The following is a 16,958-nucleotide window of genomic DNA, read 5'->3' on the forward strand; positions in this document are numbered from 1 at the left end:
GCCGTCAGATCAAGGTAGGCGTCAACATGGCCAAGATAGCGGTCCAAAGGCTGGTATCTGAGATCACGAAAGGTACGGGACCAGTTGATGAAATCAGGGCCAATAACCAGGCCCTGGAAAGAGAGGTCGTCAAGCTCAGACGGGAGGTGGACACCCTCAGACGAGAGAGAGAGACGATGAGAGAGCAGATTAGCTTGTTACAAAATATCGTCCAAGATTTGAAGGATAGGGACAGGGAGCGAGGCCGCGGCAGGAGCTATGTCCTCTCCTCGGATGAGGAGACCCGTGACATAGGCCCACTGACTAGAACCAGGGGACGAAATAGGGAAGAACGCTCCGTGCGGAGCAGGGACATCGACATAGATGAAGCGGAGAGTCTCCCCCCGGCATACAGACCGCCGATTAGTGGGGTCCGCAAGAGACTAGAGGACAGGCCCCCTCGAGTAACGAGGGTGAATGAGACAGGCGACGTAGTGATGGGAGATACAGGGCAATCTGCCCTGAACAAACGCGGGGACGCGCACACGGAAGGGATAGGAGTTGGGCCGATGAGCGACAACCGGGGAGCGGGGCCTAGAGGCGACCGGGACCTGGAGAGCTCGCCGCCCCCGATAGACTACCCAGCCGATGGCGAGGCATGGACAGAGGCGAGAACGAAGAGGGCACGGAAAAGGTTGAGGAAGAGGGAGAGGGCAAGAGCGGCCCCTAGCGCGAGTGCCGAGGTGTGGGACGGGCGGGCTGTTGTGCCCCCGCCTCCCATAGGGGGCGCTACTGCCGGAGTACGTCGGGTCGGCAAGGCGAAAAACGCGACGGGAACGAGTGCGCGTGGCGGGGCACCGAGAGGCCCTGCCTCCGCGAGTGCCGCGATACGCCCTCGTGCGAGGGACTCTGGAGACGTGGCGCGGCGGCCTCCCCCGAATAAGAATAAGGACAGCAAATTTCGGGCGCCAAGAACGGCAGCGGTCCTAATAAAATGCGGCGAGAGCAAGGACAGGCCGGGCGGTGTGACGTATGCTGAGGTCATGAGACTTGCCAGGAGCAAGATCTCACTGGATGACCTCAGCATAACAAACACGCGCATTAGAAAGGCGCAAGCCGGAGGTCTCCTGATCGAGATCCCAGGAGGGGATGAAGCTGGGACTAAAGCGGAGGCCCTAGTGGACAGAATTAAGGGTGTTCTCGCTGAGAGTGAGTATAGAGAGGAGGTGACGGTTGTCAGTCCGATGCGGGCTGAGTTGAGGCTCGTTGACATCGACCAATCTGTCACCACAGAAGAAGTGGCCGAGGCAGTCGCGAGAAGTGGACAGGAGCAACTAGTAGACGTTAGGGTCGGCCCCCTCAGGCCCGGGAGGGGGGGACTGAACGCCGTATGGGTGCAGTGCCCCCTGGCTTGCGCCAACAAACTTTTAGGTGACGGGCGCCTTAGGGTGGGATGGACAATGGCCGGAGTGGTGCCCCTGGCAAAGCGGAGGCTGCAATGCTTCCGCTGCTTTGCTGTGGGGCACACCAGAGCCAATTGTTTGAGCCAGGTGGACCGCACCGCCTGGTGCTTCCAGTGCGGCGGTAGTGACGGACACAGAGCCGCCGGATGTCGAAAACCCCCGAAGTGCCCGGTGTGTGCGGGGAGGGGGTTGCCTTCGGGGCATCGAGCGGGCGCGAGTGAATGCGTGCCATTTAATGGACCGGGACAGAGGGTTAGTGAAGTGGGCACGAACGTGACCCCCGCGGTGGAACGAGTTAACGGAGCTCATCGGGGAGCTCCGGCCCCTAGCGAGGGGACACACGATGCGGAGGCCATGGAGACCTGCGATGGCTAGGCTGGCACAAATCAATGTGAACAGATCTGGACCATCGCAGGATATGGTCGCAAAGGTGAGCAGCGAGCTGGGGCTGGGACTGATCGCCATCTCGGAGCCCAACAGGGTTCCAGATGACGGACGTTGGTTGGCGTCGACGGATAGCCCGCCCTCAGCCGCTATAACGTGGCAATGACGCAGGCCAGGGTGCCATGCTCGCCCCTCTGGAGAGGGAAAAGATTCGCGGCCGTGGACTGGGGGGATACCGTGGTAGTGTCGTGCTACTTTCTCCCCAGCCTGAGTGACGACGAATTTATGAGAGATTTGCGGGAACTGGAACTGAAGCTAGTGGACACGGTGGGACGCCTTGTCATCGTCGCGGGTGACTTTAACGCCCGGGCTCTCGCGTGGGACAGGGGCGGACGAAACAGGAGAGGCGACCTCCTGTTGGAGTGGCTTGCTACCATGGACCTTCAGGTCATAAATGAGGGAGAAGAGCCAACGTGTGTGCACCCCCGCGGAGTCTCACGAGTGGACCTGACGGTGGCCTCGCCCGCGGCTGCCAGAAGAATCACCGGATGGAGGGTCGCGACGGAGATAGAATCTCTATCCGACCACCGATACGTGGTCATTGAGGTGGGGGCCTCGATCATCGGCCCGGAGACCGGGAGAGCGGCCCTTCGGACCTTCCCAAGATAGGTGGCCAGCAGGGCGGATTCCGACCTGATGGAGGCGGCGGCGGTCTTTTCGACATGGAATGAGATCCCCGGAAACGCCGCCGGAGGAGCAGAAGTCATGGACCGGACACTGCGGGACATATCGGATGTGGGTATGCCCAGAAAGGGACTTCCAAGGAAGCCGCACGCGTACTGGTGGAACGACGAGATCGCGGAGCTCCGCCGCGCCTGCAACGCGTGCAGGAGAAAGGTTACGCGAGCGCGGACCCGCGTGAGCGTGCCTCCGGAGGAAATAGGGACCCTTTGGGGCGAGCTGAGAGATAGGCGCAGGGATCCCAGGGGGGCGATCGCTCGATCCAGAGCTAAGCTCTGGAAAGAGTTGGTCGACGACCTCGAAAGGGATCCCTGGGGTACGCCTTACCGGGTGGTCCTCCGAAAATTGCGCTCGGGAGACGCGTCCGTCCTGGAGGTGCTTCCCCCTGAGACAGCAGAGGAGATCGTGGCAACGCTATTCTCTGTGGACTCCCCGCAGGGGGAGGAAATAGCCGTCGAATGGAACAGCGATCTGGGGGTAACGCCGGTGGAGGTCCTGGAGGCTAGTTCCAGGGTCAAAACCGGAAAGGCCCCCGGTCCTGACGGTATTATGGGAGGAGTCGTGAAAAGCACGGTGAGGCACCTGGCTCCGTTGTGGGCCAGATGCTTCACCGAATGTCTCAGGGGGGGTGGCACTTCCCGCGTCGATGGAAGGAGGCCAGACTGGTCCTACTGAAAAAGCCTGGGAAGCCTGACAGGATCCCGTCCTCGTACAGGCCCATTTGCCTGTTGAGCGAAGCCGGTAAGTTACTCGAGAGAGTGATAGTTGGTAGATTGCATGCCTACCTCGAGGAAGGGGAGTGCATTGCGGACGAACAGTATGGCTTCCGAAAGCATCGCTCCACGGTTGACGCCATATGGAGGCTGGGAGAACGCGTGAGGGAGGGCACGCGGGAGGGGGGGGTGGTGGTCGCGGTGTCACTTGACATCGCGAACGCGTTCAACTCCCTCCCGTGGCCCGTGATCAGGAGGGCGCTGGAGAGGAAGGGTGTCCCGGGATATCTCCGCGGCATCCTCCACAGCTACTTATCGGAGCGCGGTTTGGTATATGTCAACCGTGGGGAACGGGTGGTCCGCGGACCAGTCACATGCGGGGTTCCACAGGGGTCGGTCCTAGGGCCTACCCTGTGGAACATAGGTTATGACGAAGTCCTTAGACTATATATGCCGGTCGGATGCGCAATTCTATGTTATGCGGACGACACCCTGGTAACGGGCGGACAGCTTCGAAGAGGCACGTGTCAGGGCGGAAATTGGTACCACGGTGGTGGTTCGAGCTATCGAACGATTAGGGCTGAAAGTATCGATCGCTAAGACCGAGGCCATCGCCTTTATGGCGGATGGCATCCCGAGGGGGGCCGCGATCCACATAGGGGGGACAGTGGTCCAGATTGGTTCCACCGTGAAATATCTGGGCTTAACCCTGGACTCGCGGTAGACCTTTCGGGACCACTTTAGGGTACTCATGCCAAAGGCGTGGGGTATAGCGTCGTCCCTGGCCAGAATCACGGCTAATATAGGAGGACCTGGCGAGCGGAGAAGGAGGACATACGCGGCGGTAGTCATGTCCGTGGTGCTATATGGCGCACCGATATGGGCGCAGGTGGCAGCGGAGGATCGTGGAATCAGCGGAGCGGTGCGGAAGTTGCAGCGGCAACTCGCCCTCTGGGTAGTCAGGGGCTACCGAACGATCTCACACGACGCGGCGGCCATCCTCTCGGGGATGGTCCCCTTTGACTTAGCGGCGGACCGTATGAGACGAACCTACCTCCGCAGGCGGGACATTATTGCCCGGGATGGTGCGGTGGCCCCTGGCGTGAGCGCGACTCTCCTTGAGATGGAGCGTCGCAGAGCGGTCGCTAAATGGGGAAGACGGATAGAGGAGCTGCCTCCGAATGGCCCGGGAGCGGGTGTACGCGAAGCCATGGGCGGCGACTTGGAAGCGTGGATAAGGAGGGCGCATGGGGCCCTCACCTACCGCATGACCCAAATCTTGACGGGGCACGGGGTGTTCGGGGCCTACCTGTACAGGATAGGACGGATGAACACCCCGATATGCATATTTTGCCGGGCAACTAGTGACACGGTGGGGCACACCCTTCTGTTCTGCCCGGCTTGGGCGGAGCAGAGGGTGGGCCTACTAGAAATCATCGGGGTTGATAGAACTTTCAGGGCGGTGGTGAGGGCCATTGTGCGCTCCCCAGAAGCGTGGGTCGTCTTCGCGAATTTGTGCGAAACGATCATGAGGATAAAGGAGGAAGACGAGCGTGCCCGCGAGCGGGAGCAGGCTGCTCTACCTGTGGGAGTATCGGCTCCTCCGAATGGGTGAGGCTCCAATGATCGAATGTGTGAGGAGTAACAGAGGTGTACATAGCATGTAAATAGCAATATTAGGTTCCGATGACCGCCATGTGAGAGGAACAAGGAGGCGTGACATTGTAAATATGCAAAATAGCGGTATTAAGTTCCGATGACCGTATGTGAGAGGAACAAGGTGGTGAGACATTGTAAATATATGCAAAGCTGTACATAGAATCTTAGCAATAGGAATGTAGAGGTAAGCTAGGGTAGGTTAGGTTATTACTTGGGCGGAAAACCCGCAAATGAGGTAGGGAGTCATGCGACTCCAAACGCTGGGGGGCAGTCCGAGGTTATGCTGAAATGCGGTTCCGGACTGTCCCCCAATAGGCAATGGCGGTGGTACGCTTAGGGGAGAGTTTTTAGTCGGTAGGCAGCCGTCACGGTGCGTCCCTGTGGTACCTTGGTATCACAGGGATCAGGGGACGGTCGAATCCGGCACTCCTGACGGTACGGGCCGTCGGGGGTCTTCCCCTTCCCGATGGGTGTCCCGAAAGGGTCCCCCTCGGGAAGGGGTATAAGAAGATTTTCTCCTCCCACGTAAAACAAAAACAAAAAAAAACGTCTGGACAACCCCCGTGCGTGGAGGGCCTTGTCGTGGCACGGGGGCTCACCCGGGGCTCTCTATGAGAGTCCCGGGTGCCAAAACTCCACAGTACGGAGTCCCTCGTTAAATAGAGGGACTCTATACGCTAGGGTCCGACGTCCCAAGGACCCTCCATGCTCCTTGGAGTATGGAGGGTCTGGAGGAACCATCCCTTTGCAGGATGGGGAATCAATACGCCGGTAGGAGAAGGTAACTCTGACTACAAATCCCGGTGGCACGGCACCGTTAGAGAGAGGGCTGCTCTCTCACCATGCGAGGAGTGGTGGTCGTCCACCATGGTCGGTGGGCCTCCGGGGGGATGCTTCCCCCTCTCCCTTCAGGGGGGAGGAGGGGCTTCCTGTCGGGGACTTACCGGCCAAAGAGGCGACGCAGCCGAAAGGTTGCAGGCGGGCTCTGGCGCAAGCCATTGAGCCCAAGCCAGGTTAGGGCCGAGAATGTCTGGAGTGGGCATGCCCACATTGCACCCAGACATTCACCATCAGGCTTGCTCCAGTGGCTGTTCGTTATTCACTAACGAACAGCCAATGCACACTGGGTGTCACTGATGGAGGAGTGACCTGAGGGTCGGCCTGAGAGCAGGCGAATAGGAAACGAGGAATATCACAACTCGTAGTAGGCGAAGTAGCGGTGGGGGCCTCTCCGGATACTCGTGGCGCGCTCGCGTCGGGGCGCCCGCCCGTCTTGAGAGAGACGGTGCGGGTGGCCTGGCGGGGATGCGTCGGACCCTACCCCTCGGTCGACCCACTTCCCTTGGGAAGTGGGGAACGATTCGATGGGTGTACGGATGGGCCACAGCCGGGAGTGGAGGGACAGGCTGGCGCTAAGAAAAGGGACGGTCATACGAAAGGACACGTCGAGGAGGGATGAGAGGAGTGCAACCACCTGCGGCGATTGGATACATGTGACCCATGTAGGCTGCGATCGAGGCACTACAGCGGCATGTGGGTTAGCGCCTTAGTGGCGTTTTGCTTTGTATTCCCTATGCTGCTGCGGAAGAGAACCCGCTATGTGGGTGTCAGGAAGGAAGGAGAATGGTGGAAGGCGAACCGCGGAGTGGGTCGACGAGCTCCGCGGCCGGAAGATTTCGTCGACAATCATACAACAAATGGAAATGGACACAGGAAACGAAAAAAACTTGCAGGATCTCGGATGCCTGCACCGGTCTCCCGGGGGTAGTGTCCCCGCTCCCGGGCGATCGACTCCCGAGGCTTCGGGCCCGGGAGGCTCATGCCAGGGGCAAACCGTGGAGTGGCCGACGGGCTTCACGGTGAATATGGCTACCGGCCGGAAAAACGAAAAGGAGGCGGCAAGATCGACAGGGAAGGAAGGTATACATTCTAAGGAAGGAGAGACCGTGGAGACAACTCCGAAACCTCAGAGGAAGAGAGGGAACAAGAAAGAACTCCGACTGGTGCTGGAAAGGACCGAGATGGAGGAGGTCAACCAGGGCGGACCAACTAGGGGACCATCAAAGTCGGACCTAGCCACAGGGGCGAGAAGCCTGAGATCCAGGGCAACAAGAGGTACTGACGCAAAGTATCCCAAGGAAACAAGGATTAGGGTTGTCGGCGGGGAGATAGTGGACTCCCCAGTGGCTGAAAGCTCAGTGGGTACGCCCATGGGAGAAATCGCACCGATGAAAAAGAAGGGCACGATCGACCTCACGGCAGCGATGAGTGACACTGGGGAGGATAGTGTCGCTAATAGCATGGGCACAATGGAATTCACGTCGATGACCGAAGCAGAAAACGCTGAGTCGTCCTTCGAGGAAATACCGCGTAAGGGCAAGAAGAGAGGACGCAAGCCCAAAGGAAGTAATGTGCCAGGATCACATGCGCTGTCGAAGATCTCTTCCAAGCGCATGGAATTCGAGGATGATGAATGGGATAGAGAAGATTTTTTCCAAATCTCAAAGAAAGCTGGGCACGGCATGAAAAAGAGGAGAGAACTGGTCGAATGCCAACTTGACGACAGACTGTCCTCAAAACAGAAGGACACGATAGAAGAGGTGACGCTACTCTTTCCACAGATGTCCCCTAGATCTATAATGGCGGAAACTCTGAGGGTATTAGACCTGGCGGGAGAAGCGGAGAGAAGGACGCAAACTATGAAGGGGGATTTACGACGACAGATGAAGGTAGGGGTCAACGTGGCGAAGATCGCTATACAGCGACTCGCCTCGGATATCGCCAAAAGTACGGGACCCGTGGATGAGGTGAGAAACAGCAACCTCGCCTTGGAAAGAGAAGTCCTCAAGATGAGGAGGGAAATGGACACTCTGAGGAGGGAAAGAACCGCACTTAAAGATCAGGTGGAAACCCTCAAGATCTCAAAGAGAAGGAAGAACGTAGAGGACCTGGACGAGGAGGAATAAATCTCTCGCAGCTAGAGGAGGAAACAGCGGACGAATTCCCGGCATTGAGGACACGGAAGAGAAAAAACCAAACCTCGGTCCTAATCGAGTCGGACGAGATGAGCGAGGCCCTCCTACCTCCGGTGTATAGGCCGGCGTTAGAAGGTGCTCAAAAAAGGATGGAGGACAGACCGCGAGTTCGCACGAGCGTGGACGTCACCGGTAGGATTGTGACGAGTGCGAGTGAAGGGACTCGGGAGGAACAACGGAGTACGAGCAGGGCGGTAAGAGCAAGTGAAACACGCACGAGAGATAGTTCGTTATCCCCAGCACGAGATTATCAGGCTGAAGGGGATGGGTGGACGAAGGCTAAAAGCAGGAGGACATTAAAAAGGGCCAGGAGGAAAGAGAGGGAGAAAACAGCTCCGGAAAAAGACGTTCGGCGGGAAGTGGCGTTGGAAAGAGCCGTCCGACTCACGAGGGACAGGAACCTAAACAGGACGACGGAAGTAGCGGTCAGGGAAGCCCCAGAAGGACGAAGAACTGGGGGAGCTATAATCCGGACTACGAATAAAATACCGGTGCGACCGGCAGCGAAGGACCAGCGATTCCGAGCCCACAGGACCGCAGCAGTCCTGCTGAGATGCGAGGAGGCAGGAGGGAGTTCCGCGCCGACGTACGCAGACGTCATGAGGATGGCGAGGGACAAGATATCCCTGGAGGAGTTGGAGATATCCAACACCCGGATATGAAAGGCCCAGGCAGGGGGATTACTCATTGAAATCCCGGGCGGAGAAGAGGCCAGTGCGAAGGCGGAGGCGCTCGTTGATCGACTGAAAACGGTAATTGCCGAGAGCGAGTTTGAAAAGAAGGTGAGCGTGATACGCCCGGTGCAAAGAGCGGAGGTCAGGCTGATCGATGTAGACCAGTCAGCCACGGTGGAGGAGGTGGTCGCGGCGGTGTCCAAATGCGGAAAGGTGCCTGCTACAAGCATCAGAGCAGGCCCATTGAGGCAGGGCAGGGGCGGCTTGAGCACCGTGTGGATACAGTGCCCGTTATCGGGAGCGAATTTGATGCTCAGCAGTGGTAAGCTGAGAGTCGGGTGGACTATGGCGAAGGTTGTCCCACTGGCAAAGAGGAGGCTGCAATGCTTCCGGTGCCTTACGGTGGGACATACCAGAGTCAACTGTCTAAGCACCGTGGACAGATCGGCATGGTGCTTCCAGTGCGGGGGAAGCGACGGTCATAGGGCATTCGGGTGTCGAGCTTCGCCGAGATGCCCAGTGTGTGCCGCGAGAGGTATGAATGCGAACCATAGAGCGGGATCAGTGTCGTGCGTACCGTATAACGGGAGAGAACAGACACTGCGAAATGAGGAACCAAACGTGGTAGGAACAGAGGAAGTGAGTGAGGGGGGCGATCGGGGGGCCCAAGCTTCAGGGTCTGCGAGAGCAGAGGGTATGGAGATTTGCGATGGCCAGGTTAGCGCAGATTAACGTTAACAGGTCGAGGCCCTCGCAGGACCTCATAGGTAAGATCTCCGAAGAAATGGACATCGGATTGGTCGCCGTGGCGGAACCTGCTCGCATACCGGACGGCGACAAATGGTTCGCCTACACGGGCGAGCCACCGTCCACGGCGATAACGTGGCAATGGGGAGGCACCAGGACACCGTGCGTACTCCGGTGCAGAGGAGCGAGGTTCGTGGCTGTGGACTGGGGGGACGTGACGATTGTTTCGTGCTATTTCCCCCCAGCCTCAGTCAAGCCGAATTCGTCCACGATTTGGACGAAATGGACGACAAGCTACGGGATGTGCTACGGAGGGGGCATCCAACGATAGTGGCTGGTGATTTTAACGCCAGAGCGCAGGCCTGGGACCCGGGACGGCCGAACAGGAGGGGAGGCATCCTTCTGGGCTGGATGGGGACGAGGGGACTGCAGCTCATCAATAACGGAGAAGAACCCACGTGCGTGCACCCCCGTGGAACATCCGCCGTGGATGTCACGATGGCAACGCCAACTGCAGCCAGGAAGGTTACTGGCTGGCGTGTCGCGACCGAGCTGGAATCCCTATCGGACCACCGATATATCCTGATGGACGTGGGAGCCTCGTTGAGGGGCACGGAGATAGGAAGGACAGCGCTGAAGAAATTCCCGAGATGGGTCACGCGACGCATTGACCGGGAGATGATGGAGGCGGCAGCGGTGTTCTCGGCGTGGGAAGGAGTGCAAGAGGACGGTGCCCGGAGCGCCAGGAGGATCGACGAGATTTTGCGAGACATAGCGGATGTAGCAATGGCTAGGAAGGGACCCTCTAAACGTCCATCGGTGTATTGGTGGAACGAGGAGATCGCCGAGCTCCGACGGGCCTGTAATTCATGGAGAAGAAGATTCACACGAATGAGAGGGAGAAGACGCGCCTGTCCTGAAAATGTTAAGACACTGTGGGACGGCTTGAAGGAGGCCAGGCGAGAGCTTAGGAGGGCCATAAGTAGATCTAAGGCCAAATTGTGGAAAGAACTGGTGAATGATCTCGATAGGGACCCATGGGGAATGCCCTACAGAGTGGTCACCAAGAAGTTGTCGTCCGGCGGTGCCTCTATCGTGGAGACCCTACCACCGGACGTCGCGGAAGGGATAGTGACTGTGCTGTTCCCAAAAGGAACTGCATCCCAAAACAACGGGACGACGATGGAGTGGCAGGAAGAGCTCGCGGTGACGCACGAGGAGGTATTGGAGGCCTGTGCAGCGTTAAAATCGGCAAAGCTCCAGGACCAGATGGTATACCCGGATGTGTCATGAAGGAAACGATAGGACAGCTCGTCCCTCTTTGAAGTGCTTTACGGAGTGCCTCAAGGAGGGATACTTTCCCCGGAAATGGAAGGTCGCGCGATTGGTACTCTTGAAAAAGCCGGGCAAACCGGACCTAGCCCCGTCCTCATACTGACTGATCTGTTTACTGAGTGAGGCGGGGAAAATGTTTGAGCGTGTTATCGTAAGTAGGCTAAGCGTATTTTTGGTGAGGACCGAAGGCATCGCTGAAAGCCAATTCGGATTCAGAAAGCACCGCTCCACAATAGACGCAGTATGGAGATTGCGAGAAAGCGTAGACGAGGGCCTGCGAGACGGGGAGGTGGTGATGGCGATGTCGCTAGATATAGCGAACGCCTTCAACACCCTGCCGTGGCCGATCATAAGGGAGGCGCTTAGGGAGAAGGAGGTGCCGGGCTATCTTAGGGCCATCCTTGGCGACTACCTGGCGGACAGGGACCTGTCATATATCGATAGGACGGATTGCTATAAATGCAGGGCAATCACATATGGGGTTCCACAGGGTTCGGTCTTGGGACCAATCCTGTGGAACATGGGGTACGATGCCATCCTGAGGCTTAGGCTCCCGGTAGGATGCAGGACAATATGTTATGCGGATGATACCTTGCTGGTTATCAAGGCGGACACACTAGACGAAGCGATGATTAGAGCGGAGTTGGGTGTGACCTTTCTAATTCGTGAGATAGAAAGGATGGGGTTGAGAGTCTCTATACCAAAGACTGAGGCAGCGGTATTCACTGGGGGTAGGATCCCGGCAAACTCGACCTTGAGGGTGAGGGGGGAGGTGGTCCCGATTGGGTCCACCGTGAAATACCTGGGCTTGACCCTGGACTCGAGGTGGACCTTTCGGGACCACTTCCGAATCGTCATGCCTAAGGCATGGAGGATGGCGATGGCACTGGCCAGAATAACAGCCAATATTGGAGGGCCGGGAGAGAAGCGCAGGAAAATGTATGCGACCGCTGCGATGGCCGTCGTTATGTACGGAGCGCCGATATGGGCGAGCACCGTGGCTGGGGACCGGTGGATCTCTAGTAGGATCAGGAGACTGCAGCGGCAGCTGGCACTAAGAACGGTTAGGGGGTACCGTACCGTATCACACGACGCGGCGGCCATACTGTCTGGTATGGTTCCCGCAGATATAGAGGCAGATAGGTTGAGAAGGTCATACCTCCGGCGACGGCAGACCATCGCCGAAAACGGGGTGTTGTCCCCCCGTGAGAGGGACAACATAATTAAAGTAGAGCGACAGCGCGCGCTCTGGAGATGGCGCGAGCGACTCGTGGAGATGCCCGGGAGTGGTCCCGGAGCATTGGTGCGCGGAGCAATGGCGGAACACCTGGAGAGGTGGGTAGACAGGGGACATGGGGCTCTCACCTACCGCGCCACTCAGGTCCTGACCGGACATGGAGTATTCGAGTCCTATCTCTTCAGGATAGGACGTCGGGTCTCCCCAGTTTGCTATTATTGCCGCGCGACAGCGGACACGGCGGTGCACACCCTCCTGTTCTGTCCGGCCTGGGCGGAACAGAGAGGAGAGATCCTGGAGGTAATAGGGGTCGACAGGACCTACGGGGCGGTGGTGAGGGCGATCATGCTCTCCGAAAATGTCTGGACTGTCTTCATGACCTTCTGCGAGAGGGTCATGAGGAAGAAGGAGGACGAGCGCGCCCGAGAACGGGGGATTATCCGGGCACCCGTGGGCGCGCTGGTCCCCCAAGCTAACACGTCAGACAACGAGGAATGACGCTTGCTGGCGATGGCGCGGTGGTGCACGGGCTCACGGAGGTGGATTAGGAGCCTAAGTGGACCCCTGCACCACACAAGAATGATGTACATAATGATGCGTAGGATGTATATATATTGTATATGTATATTGTATATAGTGTACAAAGACAGCGTGGCATGCGGCCAATAATATCTACGTAGATAAACCCGAAACTGGCTGTAGAGGGCTTCGTGGCCCTGTAGGTGGGGTGGCACCTTGATGATATGCTAGGCTGCGGTTCCGGGGTGTCACCCCCTAGGCCTAGGAGGGCGTACGAAATGGGGGGAGTTTTTAGTCGGTAGACGACCGTTCCGGTGCGTCCCTGGGGTACTTGGTACCCCAGGGATCACGAGGCGGCCGAATCCGGCACTCCCGACGGTACAGGCCGTCGGGGGTCTTCCCCTTCCCGATGGGTGTCCCGAAAGGGTCCCCCTCGGGAAGGGGTATAAGAAGATTTTCTCCTCCCACGTAAAACAAAAACAAAAAAAAACGTTTGGACAACAGGGTCCGGCGTCCCAAGGATCCTCCACGCTCCTCGGAGCATGGAGGGTCTGGAGGAACCATCCTTAGCAGGATGGGGAATCATTACACCGGTAGGAGAAGGTAACTCTGACTTCAAATCCCGGTGACTCGGCACCGATACAGGGGGGACTGCTCCCTTCCGAGAGCGGAGTGGTGGACGTCCACCACGGCCCTCGGGCCCGCGTGGGGCCCTCCCCTTCCCCTCGGGGGATGGGGTGGTTCCCTCGCGGTACCGAGGACTGGAGCGACGACGCAGTACTATAGCTGCAGGCGGGCTCTGTCCTAGGACATCGAGCCCATGCCATTGAGGAAGGGAATGCCTGGTGGGGTACTAACCCCATTGCACCCAGGCATTCACCACCAGGTATGCTCCAGTGGACGATCGTTCTTCATGAACTATCGCCCATTGCACACTGGGCGTCACTGGTGGAGACGCGACCTGAGGGTCGGCCTGCGAGTAGGCGAACAGGAAACGAGGATCATCACAACTCGTAGTAGGCGAAGTAGCGGTAGGGGCCTTTCTGGACACTCGTGGCGCGCTCGCGTCGGGGCGCCCGCTCGTCTTGAGAGAGACGGGTGCGCCGGCGGGGATGCGTCGGACCCTCTCCGTCCCCCCTCGGTCGACCCACTTCCCTTGGGAAGCGGGGAACGATCCGATGGGTGCACGGATGGGCCACAGCCGGGAGTGGAGGGACAGGCTGGCGCTTAAAGAACGGGACGGTCACTCGAAAGGACGCGTTGAGGAGAGGGATGAGAGGAGTGCAATCACCTGCGGCGATCAGATACGCGCGACCCGTGTAGGCGGTGATCGAGGCACTACAGCGGCATGTGGGTTAGCGCCTTCGACGGCGTTTTGCTTTGTATTCCCTATGCTGCTGCGGAGGAGTACTCATTGTGTGGGTATCAGGAAGGAAGAAGAGGAGTGGAAGGCGAACCGCGGAGTGGGTCGGCGAGCCCCGCGGCCGGAAGAATTCGTCGACAACTATACAACTAATGGAAATGGACTTAGGAAAAGAAATAAACCTGCAGGAACTCGGATGCCTGCACCGGTCTCCCGGGGGTAGTGTCCCCGCTCCCGGGCGATCGACTCCCGAGGCTTTGGGCCCGGGAGGCTCATGCCAGGGGCAAACCGTGGAGTGGCCGACGGGCTCCACGGAGGATATGACTACCGGCCGGACAAATGAAGAGGAGGCAGTGAGAGCGGTAAGGATGGAAGGGACACCTTCTAAGGATGGAGAGGCCGCAGAGACAGAGACTCCGAAACTTCAGAGAAAGAGAGGAAGCAACAAGGAGCTCCGACTGCTGCTGGTAAGGACTAAGATGGAGGATACCAACCAGGGCGGACCAACCAGGGAATCAACAAAGCCGGACATGGCCACGGGGGCGAGGAGAAGCCTGAGGCCCAAGATGACAAGAGGTGCTGATGTAAAGTATCCTAAGGAAACAAGGATCAGGGTCGTTGGCGGAGAAATAGTAGACTCCCCAGTGGCTGAAAGCTCAGCGGGCACGCCTATGGGGGACATCGTACCGGCGAAAAAGAAGGGGACGATTGACCTCACGGCTGTAACGAGTGACACGGGGGATAGCGTCCCCAATAGCAGGAGTACAGCGGAATCTATGTCGATGACGGAAACAGAGAACACCGAGTCGTCATTTGAGGAGATACCGCGCAAAGGCAAGAAGAGAGGACGCAAGCCTAAAGGAAGCAACGCGACAGGGTCTCATGCGCTGTCGAAGATTTCTTCCAAGCGCATGGAATTTGAAGATGACGAATGGGACAGAGAGGATTTCTTCCAAATATCGAAGAAAGCTGGGCACGGCATGAAGAAGAGGAAAGGCTTAGTTGAGTGCCAACTCGACGATAGACTCTCTTCAAAGCAGAAAGACGCGATCGAAGAGGTGACGGAACTTTTCCCTCAGATGTCCCCTAAATCTATAATGGCGGAAACATTGAGGGTACTAGATATGGCGGGAGAAGCGGAGAGAAGGACGCAGACCATGAAGGGGGATCTGCGTCGACAAATGAAAGTAGGGGTGAACGTGGCAAAGATCGCCATACAGCGACTCGCCTCGGATATCGCCAAAAGTGCGGGACCCGTGGATGAGGTGAGATCTAGCAACCTAGAGAGAGAGGTCCTCAAGCTGAGAAGAGAAATGGACATTTTGAGAAGGGAGAAAACCGCTCTAAAGGATCAGGTGGAGACTCTCACTCGAACTGTTCAAGGACTCAGGGAGAAGGAAGAGCGCGGAAGACCGGGACGCGAAAGAGTAAGTCCCTCGCAACTAGAGGAGGAAGTAGCTGACGAATTCCCGGCATCGAGGACGCGGAAGAAGAAAAATCAAGAAGTGGTCCAAACCGAGACGGACGAGACGAGCGAGGCCCCCCTACCTCCGGTGTATAGGCCGATGCTAGGAGGCGTCCAAAAAAGGATGGAAGAGAGACCGAGAGTGCGCACGAGCGTGGATGTCACTGGCAGAATCGTGACGAGTGCGAGTGAGAGAACTCATGAGGAGCAAAGGAGCAGGAGTAGGACGGTAAGAGCGGGTGAAACGCATAGGAGAGACAGCTCGCTATCCCCAGCACGAGATTATCTGATTGAAGGGGAACCGTGGACGAAGGTCAAAAGTAAGAAGGCATTGAAAAGGGCTAGGAGGAAAGAGAGAGGGAAGACAGCCTCGGAAACAGATAGTCGGCGGGAAGCGGCGTCGGAAAGAGCTGCCCGCCCCTCGAGGGACAAAAACCCAAACAGGACGGCGAAGGCAGCGGCCGGGGAAGTCCCAGAAGGACGAACTGGAGCTGTAACCCGGACTGCAAGGAAAATACCGGTGCGACCGGCGGGGAGGGACCCGCGATTCCGAGCCCACAGGACTGCAGCGGTACTGCTGAGATGCGAGGAGGCAGGAGGGAATTCCGCGCCGACGTACGCAGACGTCATGAGGATGGCGAGGGATAAGATATCCTTGGAGGAGCTGGAGATATCCAACACACGGATACGCAAGGCCCAGGTTGGGGGATTGCTTATCGAAATCCCAGGCGGAGAAGAGGCTGGTGAGAAGGCGGAGGCGCTCGTCGACCGCTTAAAAACGGTTATCGCTGAGAGCGAGTTTGGAAAGAAGGTGAGCGTGATTCGCCCCGTGCAGCGAGCTGAGGTCAGGTTGATCGACGTGGACCAGTCAGCCACGGTGGAGGAGGTGATTGCGGCGGTGTCCGAGTGCGGTAAAGTGCCCGTCACAAGCATAAGAGCAGGCCCATCTAGGCAGGGCAGGGGTGGATTGAACACCATATGGGTACAGTGCCCGCTATCGGGAGCGAACTTGCTGCTCAGCAGCGGCAAGCTGAGAGTCGGATGGACGATGGCGAAGGTTGTCCCACTAGCAAAAAGGAGGCTGCAGTGCTTCCGGTGTCTGGCGGTGGGACATACCAGAGTCAACTGCTTAAGCACCGTTGATAGATCGGCATGGTGCTTCCAGTGCGGGGGAAGCGACGGACACAAGGCATTTGGGTGCCGATTTGCGCCGAGATGCCCAGTGTGTGCTGCGAGGGGAATGGACGCGTATTATAGGGCGGGATCAGTGTCGTGCGTACCATACAACGGAAGGGGACAGATACCGCGAAATGAGGAACCCAGTGTGGCAGGAACAAAGGAAGTGAGCGAGGGGGCCGATCGGGGGGCCCAGACTTCCGGGTCTGCGAGAGCAGAGGTTATGGAAATCAGTAATGGCCAGGTTAGCGCAGATCAACAGGTCGAGACCCTCGCAGGACCTCATAGGTAAGGTCTCTGAGGAAATGGATGTCGGATTGGTCGTAGTGGCGGAACCTGCTCGCACACTGGATGGCGGTAAATGGTTCGTTTCCACGGACGAACCACCGTCCGCAGCGATAACGTGGCACTGGGGAGGCGCTAGGACACCGTGTGTACCCCGGTGCAGAGGAGCGAGGTTCGTGGCCG

At 58.1% G+C, this 16,958-nt stretch overlaps 1 protein-coding gene across 1 annotated transcript; it reads left to right on the plus strand.

Annotated features, from left to right (window-relative positions):
* Positions 1-9,536: 9,536 nt before the first annotated feature.
* LOC108761619 (uncharacterized) lies at positions 9,537-10,688 on the plus strand. Its single transcript, XM_018508236.1, has one exon. It carries the CDS (start codon positions 9,537-9,539, stop codon positions 10,686-10,688), a length of 1,152 nt encoding a protein of 383 aa, XP_018363738.1.
* Positions 10,689-16,958: the final 6,270 nt, after the last annotated feature.

This window comes from Trachymyrmex cornetzi, unplaced genomic scaffold, assembly GCF_001594075.2.
Source record: "Trachymyrmex cornetzi isolate Tcor2-1 unplaced genomic scaffold, Tcor1.1 scaffold258, whole genome shotgun sequence".
Lineage (NCBI taxonomy): Eukaryota > Metazoa > Arthropoda > Insecta > Hymenoptera > Formicidae > Trachymyrmex > Trachymyrmex cornetzi.

Coding starts and splice junctions, on each gene's coding strand:
- LOC108761619 (XM_018508236.1), top strand. CDS start 9,537: ATGGGGAGGCACCAGGACACCGTGCGTACTCCGGTGCAGAGGAGCGAG.